Source organism: Mycena indigotica, assembly GCF_014461135.1.
Source record: "Mycena indigotica strain 171206Taipei chromosome Unknown Mind.scaff0001, whole genome shotgun sequence".
Lineage (NCBI taxonomy): Eukaryota > Fungi > Basidiomycota > Agaricomycetes > Agaricales > Mycenaceae > Mycena > Mycena indigotica.
In genome coordinates, this window is record NW_023503000.1 from 6,425,206 (window position 1) to 6,440,873 (window position 15,668).

At 50.9% G+C, this 15,668-nt stretch overlaps 2 protein-coding genes across 2 annotated transcripts; both read left to right on the top strand.

Annotated features, from left to right (window-relative positions):
• Nucleotides 1–348: 348 nt before the first annotated feature.
• Nucleotides 349–1,974, top strand: MIND_00177700 (uncharacterized protein; the record flags this gene model as incomplete). The annotated part of the gene is made up of 1 exon (XM_037358692.1): nucleotides 349–1,974. One exon carries the CDS (start codon nucleotides 349–351, stop codon nucleotides 1,972–1,974), a length of 1,626 nt encoding a protein of 541 aa, XP_037226602.1.
• Nucleotides 1,975–2,194: 220 nt separating this feature from the next.
• On the top strand, nucleotides 2,195–6,054 carry MIND_00177800 (uncharacterized protein; the record flags this gene model as incomplete). The annotated part of the gene is made up of 6 exons (XM_037358693.1): nucleotides 2,195–2,395; nucleotides 2,444–3,992; nucleotides 4,044–4,161; nucleotides 4,210–4,870; nucleotides 4,930–5,326; nucleotides 5,384–6,054. The coding sequence occupies 6 exons, from the start codon at nucleotides 2,195–2,197 to the stop codon at nucleotides 6,052–6,054; spliced, it is 3,597 nt and encodes a 1,198-aa protein (XP_037226603.1).
• Nucleotides 6,055–15,668: the final 9,614 nt, after the last annotated feature.

The following is a 15,668-nucleotide window of genomic DNA, read 5'->3' on the forward strand; positions in this document are numbered from 1 at the left end:
GGATACCAATATAGACGCCCCAGTTATCCACCACCATCTAACAATAGTAAACCATCAACTGAGCCTACCACACCACCCCAACGCCCTTATTCCTCCAATGGTTACCCGGCCACCTTCCCTAACAATGTACCCTTGGGAGAACAGCCCTGCTATGGATGTCATGAGAAAGGTCACAGAATAAGTAACTGTGACAAGATCAACATGTTACTTCAGAATGGGACTCTGACTCATCATGCAGAAACAGGAAGGTTGCAGCTCAAGTCCGGAGTGCCTTTACGCAGGATGCCTGGTGAATCTATTGTTCAAGCAGTAGAGAGGCTTACACAAGGTCAGCAAAGCTCTGCAGTGATGCTTACTTTTGTGAAACCTCTGCTTGGGACTGAAGAGGCAGTAAAGAATTTCTATCAGCTAGCTATGGCCAATGAGCTATCATCATATGAGTCTGACTCAGAGATCTCTGATGTTGACTCAGGGTATACTACCTATGATGATACTGATGGAACCATTTACTTGTCTATTCCTAAGAGCAGAGATAACGCCACCAACTCTGAGGTGTATGGGGCTGATAGACAAATACCCAGCACCCGAACAGCTCGGAATGAAGTATCTGAAGGAAATTATTCTCCCCACCGAACACGTGCAGCAGTTCGAAATGAAGATATAGGTTTTCAACCCAAGACGAAACCTTTCCAGGACCCAGCACCTGTATCTCGGCAATCACCTCCGAAACCGCCACCGCGACCTCCTACCCCACCAGTAAAGCCTATTCTGAAACCAGTGGTAGAAATTCCCCGAAGGCCTCGTACTCAAGCATCAGAGATCGACATAGAAATGCCTGATGCGAAGCCTATTCGTTCACATACTGCTCCCTTGCCTCGGGACCCAAACCATGGACCCAAGAAAGGAGAGAAGGGGAAAGACAAGGAGAACCGGCTGACTCCAATTCGCCAATCTGCCATATCCAGTACAGTGAATCGAAGTGATGTCACAAATCGCATCCTGGACACAAAAGTGGAAGTGAGCCTCAGAGAGCTCATGGAAGTATCCAAGGATGTGCGTACTGAATTCACAGACATGGTCAAGGTCAAAAATCCTAAAGCTGTCCTCATGAGTGCAAAGAAAATCCCAAAGGCCATAGTTGGCAATTATGCTTGGCCTAGAATGGATGGAGTGCTCATCAAGGTAGATATGGTGACTAATGGCTCCATAATTACGGCCATCATTGATACTGGATCACAGCTGAATGTAGTCCGAGGAGACTTAGCTCGGCAGCGAATCAAGCGAGTTGTGGACACCACACGTGCAATCAACATGAATGATGCAAATGGAGGATCAGGACAACTATGCGGAATAATTCGTGGAGCTGAACTAATCTGCGGAGGCTTGCATACAACTGCAGACCTGTGGGTGTCCGAAAAAGCTCCCTTTGAACTACTCCTAGGACGCCCTTGGCAAAGAGCCAACAAAGTTAGTATTGATGAACGTCGAGAAGGAACTTACCTAGTCTTCAAGGATGCCAGAACAGACCAACCCCGTTTGGAACTACTGGCAGCAACACCTGAGGACAATGATTTCGAACATGGAAATTCTCATTTCCAATCACTGGCTTGTTTAGGTTTGGCTCCGGACTTGCCCGAAAATGGCAAGGTTGGTTCTGATGCAGTGCAGGAAGATGCGCCAAAATGGACAGTATTCGACATGACATGGGTGCCAAATTGGGCTGAAGGCGCCAAACAGGAATGGCAAAATGGTGAACATATTGTGGTTGAAATAATCACACTCACTGCTATTTTCTGGATTGCTGCTTGCTATACAGTTCTGAAGACTTTGTTCAGGATTCTGGGAGCTGACAAGAGTGAGTCAGAGTTGAAACAAGTGTCTCAACTTCGTAGTGGACAAACTGTTACACTTGTCACTGCCACACCTGTCACACTTGTCGCTGGCCCCGCTGTCAACAGCAAGTCACGCGGATAGTCCAACTGTGTCACTTGTGACAAGCAGGATCCGTGACACTTGCCGTCCCGGCCAGCCAAACCCAAACGGGACAGAGGGACCCGAAGAGCAGGCAGTATATAAGCCACTGGATGTCGCTCTGGAATCCCCACTAACAACAACTCAGAATTTTGCTACGATATTACACCGGTTACCCAAATTACTTCCCTGGCTTCTTCACACAACCTCGAATCATCTCGACATGGATCCACCCCAACCATTACCATCGACCTCGCCTCCCCCATCATCCCTATCCGACCCCGCATTCCACGTTCCGCCTCCTCCGCAGTTCCTTCTCCCCTCCGCACCATCCCGCCACCTCCCTACTACACCGTTGCCCGCTGTCCCATTGTACCGCGGAGCCCGGAGAATGTGGGAATCCCTCCAGCGGGAGCTGAAAGCGGTCAGTCTGCCGTTTGGAATGGCGGATTCACCACTCACCTACTTGCAGAGTCGGCGGGGCGAGTTCCCACAGGCCCCCGCCGAGGCCAACCGAACCAGCGAAGATGGCGTGGACCACCACGCGGAGGCCGGCCCACTCCCCGACTCACCGCACACGCCTCCGCCACTTACGGCTCAGCTCGAGCTGAGTCCCACGTCTCCCAGGAACCATACCTCGCTAGACCCGTTGCCACTGCCACACGCGGCCCCCCACAGCGCGCCGTTAGAGGCCGTGTCCAGCCTACGAACTTCAGCACATACCGTTTCCCTTCCGCCACTAGCACATCTTCCTCCAGCCGCTCCCACTCGAGCGGAGGGAGCAGTCACGCCAGCACACGACAGTGCCCGTCGTGTGGCGCCATCTCCCCCGCCAGTTCCGTTGACCCCGCTCCCCAGCCTTGGACTCCCGCGTTCGGAGCAGTACGCGGCCGAGGTGGAGGCACTTATCGGGCCGCGCATTCCGCAGCTGAGCGACAGAGCGGACCAATTCGTGGCGGCCGCGCGAGAGGTGCTCGACGCAGAGCCGTCGCCGCTCGATCAGTTGACCCCAGTCCGGCTTGAGTTCTTCGCGCCGACCGCCACCTTATCCGCACACAACGAACGCCAACTGCGAATGGTAATGGAGGACGAAGCATACCGGGTCGACAGAGTTCTTGAAAGTGAGCGGGATTTTCGCTTTACCGCCACCGCCACAGAATCGTCATTCGTGCAAGTTTCTGTTCTGCATTCGTTGCTGGAGGTTGTCCATGAGCGGGTAATGGAGCCGGCGCTGACTACGGAGCAATGCGATGCGTGGCGTACTGTGGAGCTGGCGTTGATTAACGCTCATCGCGGGGCGCAAGTCGGCGCTCAAACCCACCTCCGGGCAGCATTGAACGACTTGGCGCGTGTTGAGAAGAACACCCAGCGCATGTGGGAGGTTTACCAGTACTGCCAAGAGCGCTGGGGGCCTAGTGGTCAGCAAAATCTTCAGCCTTGGGACATCACTCACCTGCAGTCAGACACTGACGATGACGACACCAACTCCGACAAGTCAGATGGCGACGTTGAGATGGCAGACGCCCAGGAGCCTGGTCCGGAGCAGCCAACAGACGCCCAGTCAGGTGCCGAACAACCCGACGAGTCCAGCATGAACCATAGTGCAGAGGAGCTCGACCGCGAGTCCATCACGGAGCCTGGAGGCGATGAAGACGACCGCGGATGGGTGCAGTCATGGGGAGAAGCCCATGCGGCATTGTTCAATAACGACGAATGGCTTGCGGAGCACGCACCTGCTGATTCGGCCTCTGAAAGCCGCCCCGCAACGCCATCCAGTATGCCGTCGCTCGAGTCCGTTTCCACTAGCCCATACTCGTCTTACCCCGGCTCTCCGACCTTGTCATCCCGCAGCCACGTCGACGCGCTTCCCGCACAAGAGCCGCCGTCCCAGCCCGTCCCGAACGGGCCGTTTGTGTTCCATATCGGAGTTCCAGCCGCGGCGGGCGTTAAGCGTTCGTTTGCTGGACGCGCTGAGGCGTTTTCGAAAGAAGAGACAGAGGAGAGCGAGAGAGACGCGAGACGTAAGTCACACGTGTCAGCACGGCCACGCACCGCTGATCCGATCTGTCAAGCAGTGGCGCGGCCACGTCTCTTGCCTCCCACCTACCACGAGTGCACCTTGCCCGCGCACAACCCCAACGGTTGTGTCATCTGCGTGCGAGCCCACGCCATTAAGCGCAAACTGTTGCGGTACGTCGCCGAGCAGCATGCAGCTGTCGTCGCTGACGCGTCCCGCAGCGATGCACAGTCGTCCACAGCGAGAAACGCGTACGAGCAGTCGCCACTCGCTGCCAACGCGTCGGCGAATGATCTGGCAGCCGCCCTCTCTCCTGATGCTCACATGGACTCACTGCCCTCGCAAATGACTCGAGAGCAGCCGCGTTTGGTTGCAGACATACTGTCCATTGCCAGCCCATTGTTGTCGCGCGATGCAACATCGCCTGCATCGACCGGAAGCGCATCCGAGCCGCTGCCGCCCGCTGCCAACGCGACTGCTGCTCGTTATGCGGCTGCGCTTTCCCCAGACACACATGTAGACCCACCGCCCTCGCAGACAAATCTGGAGCATTTGCGCACCGTTGTGGAGACGTTTACGGCCGCTAGCCCCCTGCGACACGACCAGAATCGCGTTCCTGCGCGTCCTCCAGCTCCCATCTTTCGAGCGCTCGCAAGCCCAGACCTTCCGTTGGTGGATACTCGCTTACAGCCAGCGACTGCTGCTCCTCCGCGTGCCCTGTCTTCCATCCACTTCGACACAAGCGACGAGGAGATGGGTGACAACTTCCAGATGTCCCCGCCTGGTCTTGAGGCTCCGCGCCCGCGTCCACAGTCTCTGCCTGACGTTCCGCGGAGTGTCTCGCAACCCGAATCGCCACATCTTCTGTACACCACCCATCTGGTGGACACGCCACGTTCTATGTCGCCGGCGGAGTCCCATGCGCGCAAGAGCGCCTCCAGTCACTCCAATACGACTATAACTTCACGGCACCACCACTCACGAACGCTCAGTGGCGGCAATATCGATGGAGCATGGTCGACTTGGAGACACTCCTGGCTGCAACTCCGTCTCCATCCGACTCACGCGCGCCCGGCCGCGTGTCTAGTCGCCCGCGGACAGAGAACCAGCACCTTGCGCGCGACGTTCGAAACGTGATGCATGGTCTTGGGGCGAAGCTGCGGAGTGAATTTGCGGTCTCTGTCATGCCGCTGTTCGCACTTCGAAGCGCGCTGCGGCACGACCTTGCTAATCTAGTTGACACCCACGCAACCGGACCCGTTGTTCTCTATCGACCCCGCCCGGAGCACCCCGCCTACAGGGTAGACCTCAACACAGCCCGACATGAACCTACCCCGAGTACGCATATTTTTTCCGCGCCAGCCCCGAATCAATCTAATCATTTTTTTCGGGCAGCGCCGCCACAAGTCGAGCTTCACGGCCCCGCAAGCATGGCGCGACGTGCCAGCGAGGAGCTTATTGAGCAGTTGCTACCAATTGTCTGCCCAGATGCCGAATTGGCTCCCCGCCTTGCGGAGCGATGGGCAGAGAAGCGCGGCGCGGAAACTTTACGGTTCCATTTTATCGACCACCCCGTTCTGGACGCGAAGGTGGTGGCCATGTTGGAGGTTTTGTTGGACGCGTGTCACGAGGCCGGCCGCCACTTCGAGGTGGGTATGTTGGAAGAATGCATTGGGGTGCGCTACATCCCGGCTGCCGAGCGAGTCTTGCGACACCTGCGGGACAACGACTTCTTCGACATCGCCCTCCCTTCCGATGCAGATGGCATCTTCCTTCGTGATCTCATCGCGAGTGCGGAGAATGGTGATGGAACCCCCAGCTCAGATAGCTTTAGCGTACAGACCCCCTCCGATAGCAGCGGGGAGTTCGCGGGGCTTCAGTACCTTTACAGCTCGTCCTCCAGCAGCGCTTCCGACCCCCTTGAGGGTATCAGTGATGCCGCCGAATACCTCCGAAGAATCCGCCCTACAGTCCGCGTCTCCGACAGCTCCCACGCCGCCTTTATCGACCCTGCGATTGCCCGGGTCATCGACGATGCTCACGCCCAAATGCAACAGGCTTCGTAGAGGTGGGTACTACTCTCTTCTGTTCGCCGCGGATGTCCTAACATCTGCTGCTTACAGAATGGACAATGGTACATACTTCTTGAAAGTTCTTGTGTTTTTCTTGTTCCCTTGTACCACCACTGCCACCTTCTTGCCACCATTCCCCACAGTTACCATCAACTACCCTACGACATCTGCCATCAGCTTACTAATTTTCTTGGGCCTGCTACTTATGGCCACCCTTGCAGCTCCCCCTTCTTGGCTTCCCTCACTACCACATAGCTCCCCTCTTCCTGCCTTCTCTCCTTTACACTCTATCTCTGATGCTACACCCTGGCTGTTGTGCTTCTGCTACAAACTAGTTTGTAGTATTTTGCACTTCTCTGTACAGCTATGTTTGCAATTCAAACATGTGCAGCTATCTGTGGTAGAGTGGATCTTGAGGAAGAGTGTTCTGCTGCCTTCAGCTCAAAGCACACCAGCTCCAGTTTGCAAAGATGGACTTAGCTGCTTTGCTTTTAGAACTGATGACTGGACTTCTGCCACAATGCAAAAACACTGTTTGGGCTTCACACCAGAGGGTGATGCAGACATTTGGGAAGATGATGATGAATACATATTCTACCCAGTGGAAATGACTGATGAGCATGGCAAAGGCTTCCAAGCCTTCACTATGTACAAGAGGGTTGACAAGAAGATCAGACCAGTCTCTACAACATTTTCACCAGAATATGAGGTGAAGCGCACCATTCCTGAAGATCCTTTGAAATCCCTGCCACATTTAACCCAAACTCCCCCGGACTTTACGCCCACTCCACGAATCTCACATGAGCGAATGGCACAACTAGAAGTTAATGCAGATGGGTTCTTAACATCTGAAGAAGAGAAGCTGATCAAACACATTCTTGTGCTAAATGAAACAGCATTGGCCTTTGAAGACAAGGAAAGAGGCACCTTCAAAGATGAATATTTCACCCCCTACAAGATGTCAACTATCCCTCATACCCCTTGGGAGTACAAGAACATTCCCATACCCCCTGGGATTTTGGATAAAGTTATTGAAGTACTCAAGCTAAAGATGGAAGCAGGAGTATATGAAGGGTGTCAGTCATCCTACAGGTCCAGATGGTTCTGTGTATTGAAGAAAACGGGAAAACTACGCATTGTGCATGATTTGCAACCATTGAACAAAGTCACAATTCGTGATGCAGGAATGTTGCCTATTGTGGACGATTTTGTAGAAGGCTTTGCTGGCAGGCAATGCTACACTGTTTTTGATCTCTACTGGGGTTTCGATGCCCGCAAGATGGAACCAGAGAGCCGTGACATGACCGCATTTATGACCCCTTTAGGACTTCTCCGAATAACTTCAATGCCTACAGGATACACTAATTCACCTGCAGAATTCCAGAAATGCATGGTATTCATACTTCAAGACGAAATTCCACATATAGCAAATGTCTTCATTGATGATCTACCCATCAAAGGACCTCGATCGGCCTACTTAGATGATCATGGACACCCCCGTACACTTCCGGAAAACCCCGGAATCAGACAATTTATCTGGGAACATGCCACTGATGTCCATCGTATTATGCATAAGGTCAAATGTGCAGGTGGCACATTTTCTGGTACCAAAGTTCAAGTCTGTCGACGGGAAGCACTTATTGTAGGGCAACGTTGCACTCCCGAAGGACGAGTTCCTGATACCAAGAAAATATCATCGATTATGGACTGGCCTATTCTCACCTCCCCTAAAGAGGTACGGCGATTCCTTGGCCTTTGCGGAACTGTGCGAATTTGGATTCCAAATTATTCCACCATCATTCGCCCATTAACGGAACTATACCGGCAAAATGTTGATTTCGAATGGACCGAACGCCGAGATAGTGCTTTCCGCCACATCAAAGAGTTGATTATGTCAGCACCTGCGCTAACGCCTATTGATTACCAAAGCGATCATCTTGTGATCCTATCAGTAGACTCCAGCAAAGAGGGAACTGGCATGATCTTATCTCAACTTGATGAAAAAGGACGTAGGCGACCTGCACGTTATGGATCATTGCCTATGAGTGAACGTGAATCCCGGTACTCACAGCCAAAGTTAGAGTTATTTGGAGTATATCGCGCGCTTCGGCATTGGCGCTTACACATCATTGGTCTACGAAATTTTCGGTTGGAAGTGGACGCCAAGTACATTCAAGGCCTACTTAACAGCCCAGACTTGCAGCCCGATGCCGCAGTTAACAGATGGATTCAAGGCATTCTGATGTTTGACTTCACTCTAGTGCACGTTCCAGCAACCAAGTTCCAAGGACCTGATGCCCTGTCAAGACGTGGACTAGCTCCAGGAGAAGAGGCAGCAGATGATGATGACTCCTGGTTGGATGAGATTGCATTATTAGTCCAAGTGGTGAACCCTCCATCATTTCCTGATCCAGCATTATCCCTACCATCATCTCATCTCGCCAGATCAGCACAAGAGGCAGACTTGCGTCACATTGAACACTTCCTGAAGACTCTAGAATCCCCTCAGTTTCCCACTCCCCAGAAGCATCAGCGTTTCTTAAGGCAAGCCTCTCAATATTTTATGCAGGATGGGAAGCTCTTCAAACGAAATCCACATGGACCACCTCTCAGGGTCATTACCGACCCTAATGCTCGACTCCAAATACTAACACAAGCTCATGAAGAGTTGGGACATAAAGGAGTTCGTGCCTTATGGGAAATGCTGCGAAATCGTTTCTTTTGGCCAAAAATGAGCAATGATATTTCGCATCACGTCGCCTCATGTCACACCTGTCAAGTCCGCAGCACTCGAAAGCTAGAAAAGCCAATCACCGTATCCACTCCAGTGGCCATTTTTCAAAAGCTACACATCGACATCATGCTAATGCCTCAGGCCGGAAAATTCACCAAGATTGTTGCCGCTCGCGATGATCTCACCGGTATGGTGGAAGCAATAGCGATTGAGGACGCCACAGCTGCTACACTGGCCAAGTTCTTTTGGACCCATATCTACTGTCGCTATGGCTGCCCCCGCAGAGTGATTACGGACAACGGATCAGAAGTCAAGGCTGGATTTGCCGAACTGATGCAGCGGCTCCGAGTTCCTCATGTCCGCATATCTGGATACAATAAGCATGCCAATGGTGTAGTGGAACGGGGACACTTCACGCTTCGCGAGGCACTGGTAAAGGCATGTGGAAGCAGAATTGACACATGGCCAGAGAAGTTACCTTTGGCACTCCTTGCAGACCGCATTACCGTAAAGCATGGCACAGGTTTCTCCCCTTATCAGCTGCTTCACGGAAGCGACCCGATCCTCCCATTTGATTTGACAGAGGCTACGTTCCTGGTCACGGGCTTCCGCACCAACATGGACACTACTGAACTTCTTGCGCTTCGAATACGTCAACTCAGCAAGCTTAACAGTGATGTGCAACGTGCTGCATCAGCTCTCAAAGCCGCTCGTTTCCATTCTAAGGCACAATTCGAGCGAAAGTTCAAGCATCGTCTTCAGAAGGACAACTATGTCCCTGGTGAACTAGTCTTAATCCGCAACATCGGGATTGAGAATCAAGTTGGCCTGAAGCGAAAAACTGAGGACCGGTACTTGGGACCATATGAGGTTATCAGGAAGAATGCAGGGGGAGCTTACATCCTCAGCGAACTTGATGGAGCTGTTTTTGCCATGAACCCTGTGGCAGCCTTCCGACTACTACCTTACATAACCCGGCGCCACAGCTTTATGAAATACGGTGCTGACACTGACAGCAGTAGTTCCCTCGAGGAAGACTTGACAGGCGGATCAAGCTCTGACGAGTCTGCGTAATTGGAAGCCATTGGTTCTTCTAGTTTCGTAATTGTTCCTTTTGAAGTCTTGCGGCACCACATCCGAAGCACTCAAGTACCATGCGTTCAGAACGACCTTCACACCGCTCTCACTCCCTACCACCACCACCCCCATTCAATGTCCAGCCCTTCCCCAAAGTCCGGTCGTCTTTCAGAACACAAGATGTACCCTCTGCTGGAGCCCTTTGTGAATGAGTGGGAGGATGGCCAAAGCAGTGCGTAGCAAAAACGATTTCAAGATGACGGGGCACTAATTTGCGAACTAGTGCCGCAAGTGGCCATCGCACATTAACCCATTACATCGCTTCCGGCGCCGAAATACTATTCCCCTTCCGACATTCGACTTCATCATTCCTCCCTTGCCCCCACCCATTTCCATTCACGTCTCTACAACGACTACCCACCGTGCCGCCTCGCCTGAACCCTCGCTGAGCACATTCAGTGCACATTGCTATGCAGGGTCAATAGAAGAGGAGATGCGTCGGCTACCGTAATGAGCGCGGCAAGCAGGACAATGGGTTTCTTGATGTAAATATCCATTCCCTCCCCCTGAACATTATTTCTTGGCCTATTTGGATGTGAATTGTTCTTGGAACGAGAAGTCTCAGGTGGTTTCTGTATTCCCAACTGGGGACAGTTGGATATTCTGTTCGCCCGCGGATGTCATGCCTGAAAATTGTTAGGCAAGAATACAGAAACACACATGAGATTCACTTTCCAGGGAAAATTCACACCAGCTGAGACTATGCACTATGGACATGAAGATGTGCCTGATTTCAGCTGCAGAGCTTAGTCATCACACTGCAGAGCTTAGTCATCACACTTGGAATACAGCAATATGACACTCTGTCAGCTGTCTGCCAACTCTGACATATGACCTGGCATATGAAACATGCACAACTTTCCGGACTTGTGTCTTCTCATTATGCACTGCCTCACAAGTCCAAACTAAAAATTAGTTTGAAACTCTGTGCTGTCTCTGCACTGCAATTTTGACATGATTGACACTAGGCTACAGCTTTTAGCTATAATAGCCTGAAACCCTACTCACCCCTTACTATTTTAGACCCAAGAAGCATTCTAATCTGTGCTATGTACATACACAGGTTTGCACAGCCACATCTGAATGTGTATATAAAGTAGCCAGTAGCACCCCCATTCTGTATCTACAAACTTGCTATCTGACTTTACCCCCAAACCCCCCCCTTGGTGTAATTGAGTGTTCTCACTTAGTTGCACTCTCTAGGTTCAATTGGCTTGAACCTAATACTGTTACGTTAACGGTCTACACTTGGAAAACGTTCCTTGTCTAGACACCCCTTTACGATTGAAGTGTTTGTTGTCTACTGTAACGACAGTAGACCCTGAGCACTTTCTCCCCCCCCCACGACACGTTCCCGAGTTACGCTCCGCCACCGCGCGCGTGAGGTTGCTCAACCCCCTTCCCCCACACCCCCTTCCTACTTCCTTTTCAGGAGAAACCTTGTCACCAGGATCCCACGAACATACGTGGATATTCCCGAACAAAGTCGCTTCCGGATATCTACGTAGGAAAACAATTTTTCCACTTGACAGCGGAAGACGAACAGTGCGCGAAAAGATAACTAGTCAGTTTTCTTCTGCTCTTCAAAACTGCTTATGGCATGTGCCACCCGCTGCATCTGACAATATTCCAGGCATTTTACAGATATGTGTCGGTCTACCAGTTACTATACGGTATAATGAAGCTACTGAGTTTTGTATTACTAAAGGACAGGATGGAATTGTCGTGGGCTGGCAGGAGTCTTTGGGAAATATGGGACAGCGGATTTTAGACGTTTTATTTGTGGAGCTCTGTGCACCTCCTAAGGAAATACACTTGCCTGGTTTGGATAAGAATATTGTCGCGCTATATGCTAGATCGCAAAAGATCAACTGTGAACTGCCAAATGATTCTGTAGTACAAGTGGACAGAGACCAAGTACCTGTCTTACTAAATTTTTCAGGAACAGACTACTCTTTTCAAGGGAAGACTAGAAGTGTTAACATAGTGGATGCACATAACCTAAGGACACATTTTGCCTACTATGTTGCTTTTTCACGTGGGACTTCAGCTGAAGGGACACTGGTACTTCAACCCATAAATGCAGAGAGAATCACTCGTGGAATTTCTGGTTTCTTACGTCAGGAATTCCGTGAGCTTGAAATTTTAAATGAGATTACTAGATTGGACTATATGTGCCTGTTACCCAAATCTGTAAACGGAACCAACCGCAGGACTTTACTCTCTAGCTTCTATGCTTGGAAGGGCAAAGATTATCAGCCTGCCGGCTTACATCCTGCTTTAAACGCACCGTCCAGTACTTTATATGCGCAGGGCAATTCAAATTTCGTTGGTTGGAAATTACTAGATAAGGATAAGCCTAAAGAAAAAAGTACAAACTGCACAACTCTCAAAAGGAAAGTTAATTCTGTTGATTTACCAGTCCATGTATCAAAGGGAAACACGCTTTTGGAAGTTCCTCCGATACCTTTGCCTTGGGATGCATCTGATTGGAGTTGTGCATATGACTGTTTTTTTATTTCAATAATGGATATGTGGCTGACAGACAATCTAGCGACAGACCGGATAGGTACAAATCCTTACATGATACAATTATACCTTGAATGTTTAAAGGTTAAAAATATGGGTCAGTCAGGCAGTAGAGCGAGGAATTCAGTCCGAACCTCACTGTTTACTCGTTTCCCCACAGAATTTCCACAAGGGAATGTTCTGGTATCTTTAAATGATCTGATCTGGAGATTCATAGAAGGGGATGTATGTGGTTCAGTTGTTCATGTGTGCTCCCATTGCAATCTAGTATCAAGAATAGAACAAACTACAAGTATGTTTCATGTGATACCCACAATGGTTCATAATATTGGTATGGGACTAAGTGTGTCCGTTAAGGACTTTATGCAGTATCTCAAACGCTCGCAGGGTGATACTGTATGCAGTACCTGTAAGATTCCTGTTACAAACTATTTACAGATTGTATCTGTTCCTTCAATCATGTACTTTGCTGATTATTCTGCTAAATTAGTCCCAGTGCTTCAATTTAATGTTGAATGCAACGGAATCTTTGTCCCTTTCCGATTGCGCTCCATATTCTACTTAGCCAATGCTCACTTTACCGCGCGTCTTATCCGGCGCAGTGGCACTGTGTGGTTCTATGACGGTCAATCTACACTTGGCCAATCAATATATGAGGGAGATATTGCCACAATGTCAATGCCTTCACTCACCACCCACCGATATAGTGACGGACCGGGCGCGCGTGATCGGGTTCCTCTACAGGCGGGATGATGGCCAGTCAATCACATGAGTGCGCCCGTGAGTGTGGCCGTCCTCGTCTGTGCCATCCTCCATCGATGCTGCTTGCGATGAAATGTAGGTTATTTCAGTCCGTGGTCTTTTCCTGATTGCAAACACACTGCTTACACTCTTACCAAGCCAGCCGCCATTTGGGTTTGAACGGCTTAGCGGCGACTGTAGGGTCCTGATCGCTATTCGTGACTTTTGAACTACCGTCCACGCAGAGCATACTTCGACCCCCTCTCACCCAATTTCTGCTATATCGGTACGCCCCCCTGTGACCCTCCTTCGTAACGATGTACTTCCTAAGTTCGCCATGTATGCAGGCTCAGGTCTCCATGTTCCACCCTCCTCTCACCAGCTCCTCTTCCCGATCAGGTACGCGTATCCGCACTAAATATAAGTGAACTTTCTCGGCGTCTTCCGTTTATTGCATGTCTGTACCCGCCGTCATGCCTTCTGCAGCTTCTGCTCTCGACCTGTTTGTTTCTTTCGAACTACCGGGCGAAGAGCCTTCGATGGTTGACGCGTTCCTATCGACATGCGACCCTCGACAGTTTTTGGACATGTCTTTATATAGCGCCAGGGTTGCCGCTCGCGTCACTCGATTCATCGTTGACAAAACAAGTCTATGCTCAACTGGTAAGCTCTAGACCCATTCACGTGCGTCTGCTTATTGTCTTTAGCTCCACCAACAGTCGCCACATGCTACAAAATACTACCCCCCGACTTATGGCGCGAAATCGTCAAATTCTGCACAATCGATGCACTGGCGAAGATGGTACAAGTCAGTAAGTACATGGAGCTTGCGACATCTCATTTGCGTTAAAGTGTTGCAGATAAGGGCATAACGTGGGTGCTTCAGCAGGAAGTAGTCAACCTAACTGCGGCTGGTTTTGCTGCCCAAGGCATCTCGTTGCACCTTCTGTGTATCGCTCTTACACAATGCGACGCTCTCTTGGCCGGTTGGGCAACTACCGACATGTTGGACGTTGGGCGTGGGGTTGCTATGTTCGACAAGCTCGAGTTTTTCGAGATATATGTCCCCCATCGTACAGCGCTTGAATTCTTGCGCTATATGGCGATGGGCCTGTGTTGGCTCGAGGTAGGTCTTCGTTCTAGTCTCTGCTGGTTGTTCACCCACTACCAGTACAATGTCGTCCAAACATGACGCATCCCACCCTGCGATGGAAACTCATTACTTGGCAAGCAAATATCCGAGAGATCACCAACCGAAGATGTTAATCCACGTTTGTCGACGTGAAGGCCCTCTCTGCACGCTTCTTCGCACTGGCACGACGACAGAGCATTCGTGGTTTGACGGCGAGAGACTGTACATGCCTTATCCAAGACTCACTCGAGAACGTCTTGCAGTTGTCAACCATGCGTACGTTGGTCAACAGCGCGCGGAGGCTGCGAGCGTATACAAGTGGGAGGAAGAGGTCGTTAAGAGAGGCTTTCGCATCCGCAAGATGGAAGACGAGACTGTATCATTCCCAGAGACTTTCTACCCTAGGTCGTCACGCGGGACACCGTTCTTCCCTTACTCGGTCCTCTCGCCCTCGACTTCTCCTCGTCCTCAAGAAGTCATCTGGCGACTGGACTTGCCACGCTCTGAAACCAAGCGCCGTAACGGGTGTGGGGATTTCTTTGTCAAGGCCGTTGATCTAGACGACCGTGACGGTGAGTTGCCTGTTGCTTCGTCGGGTACCTCCACTCATATTCGATTTGCAGTCGCGTGTAGTTGGGCCGATTGGGATGCCGCACGTTTGGGCCCAGTGTGAAGGATGAAACTGCAACTAATAGGGGGAGGAATCGATTTCGCTACTACTATAATCATCGTTGCTTAGCACCCTGTAATCCAATTATGCTGTTTGAATATTACTATAACAGCTTCCTCTCTCGCATTGCGTTCCATTTGCAGCGACTCCCATGTCTTCCCTATCGGCGAATGCATCCGTATACGCTCAAGAAGCTTCTTATCTCGACTTGTTCCTAACAAGCGTACCTGCTGATCTCTTCCGCGGTTATTTCAGAACATGCAGCGATACTAAACTGTTTTACCTGGGTCTTTATTCTCGACGCGTCAACCTTGCTGTCGGCCGATACTTGTCTTGGATCGCACCCGAGCCTAGTGCAGCCCTTTACGGACACTCTGACCGTACGTCGAAGGTTTACCGCCAGGGACCTCGATGCTGACCATGCCTTAGCTTCGAAAGATTCTGCTGCTTGGCGCATGTCCATGGAAACTTGGCTGAATATCTTTCAACACCTTGATATGCTTTCACTTCAGACGTTATTGACTGCAAGTGAGTGGTCTTAGTGATTCATATGCTCTTCGTCTTAACATCGGCAGACGTCAGGCTGGGCCAGATAGCCAAAGATTCCATAGACCGCTTGACCTCCGCAGCCTTCGAGCGGTACGGCATCTCCTTGGCAGCGTTCC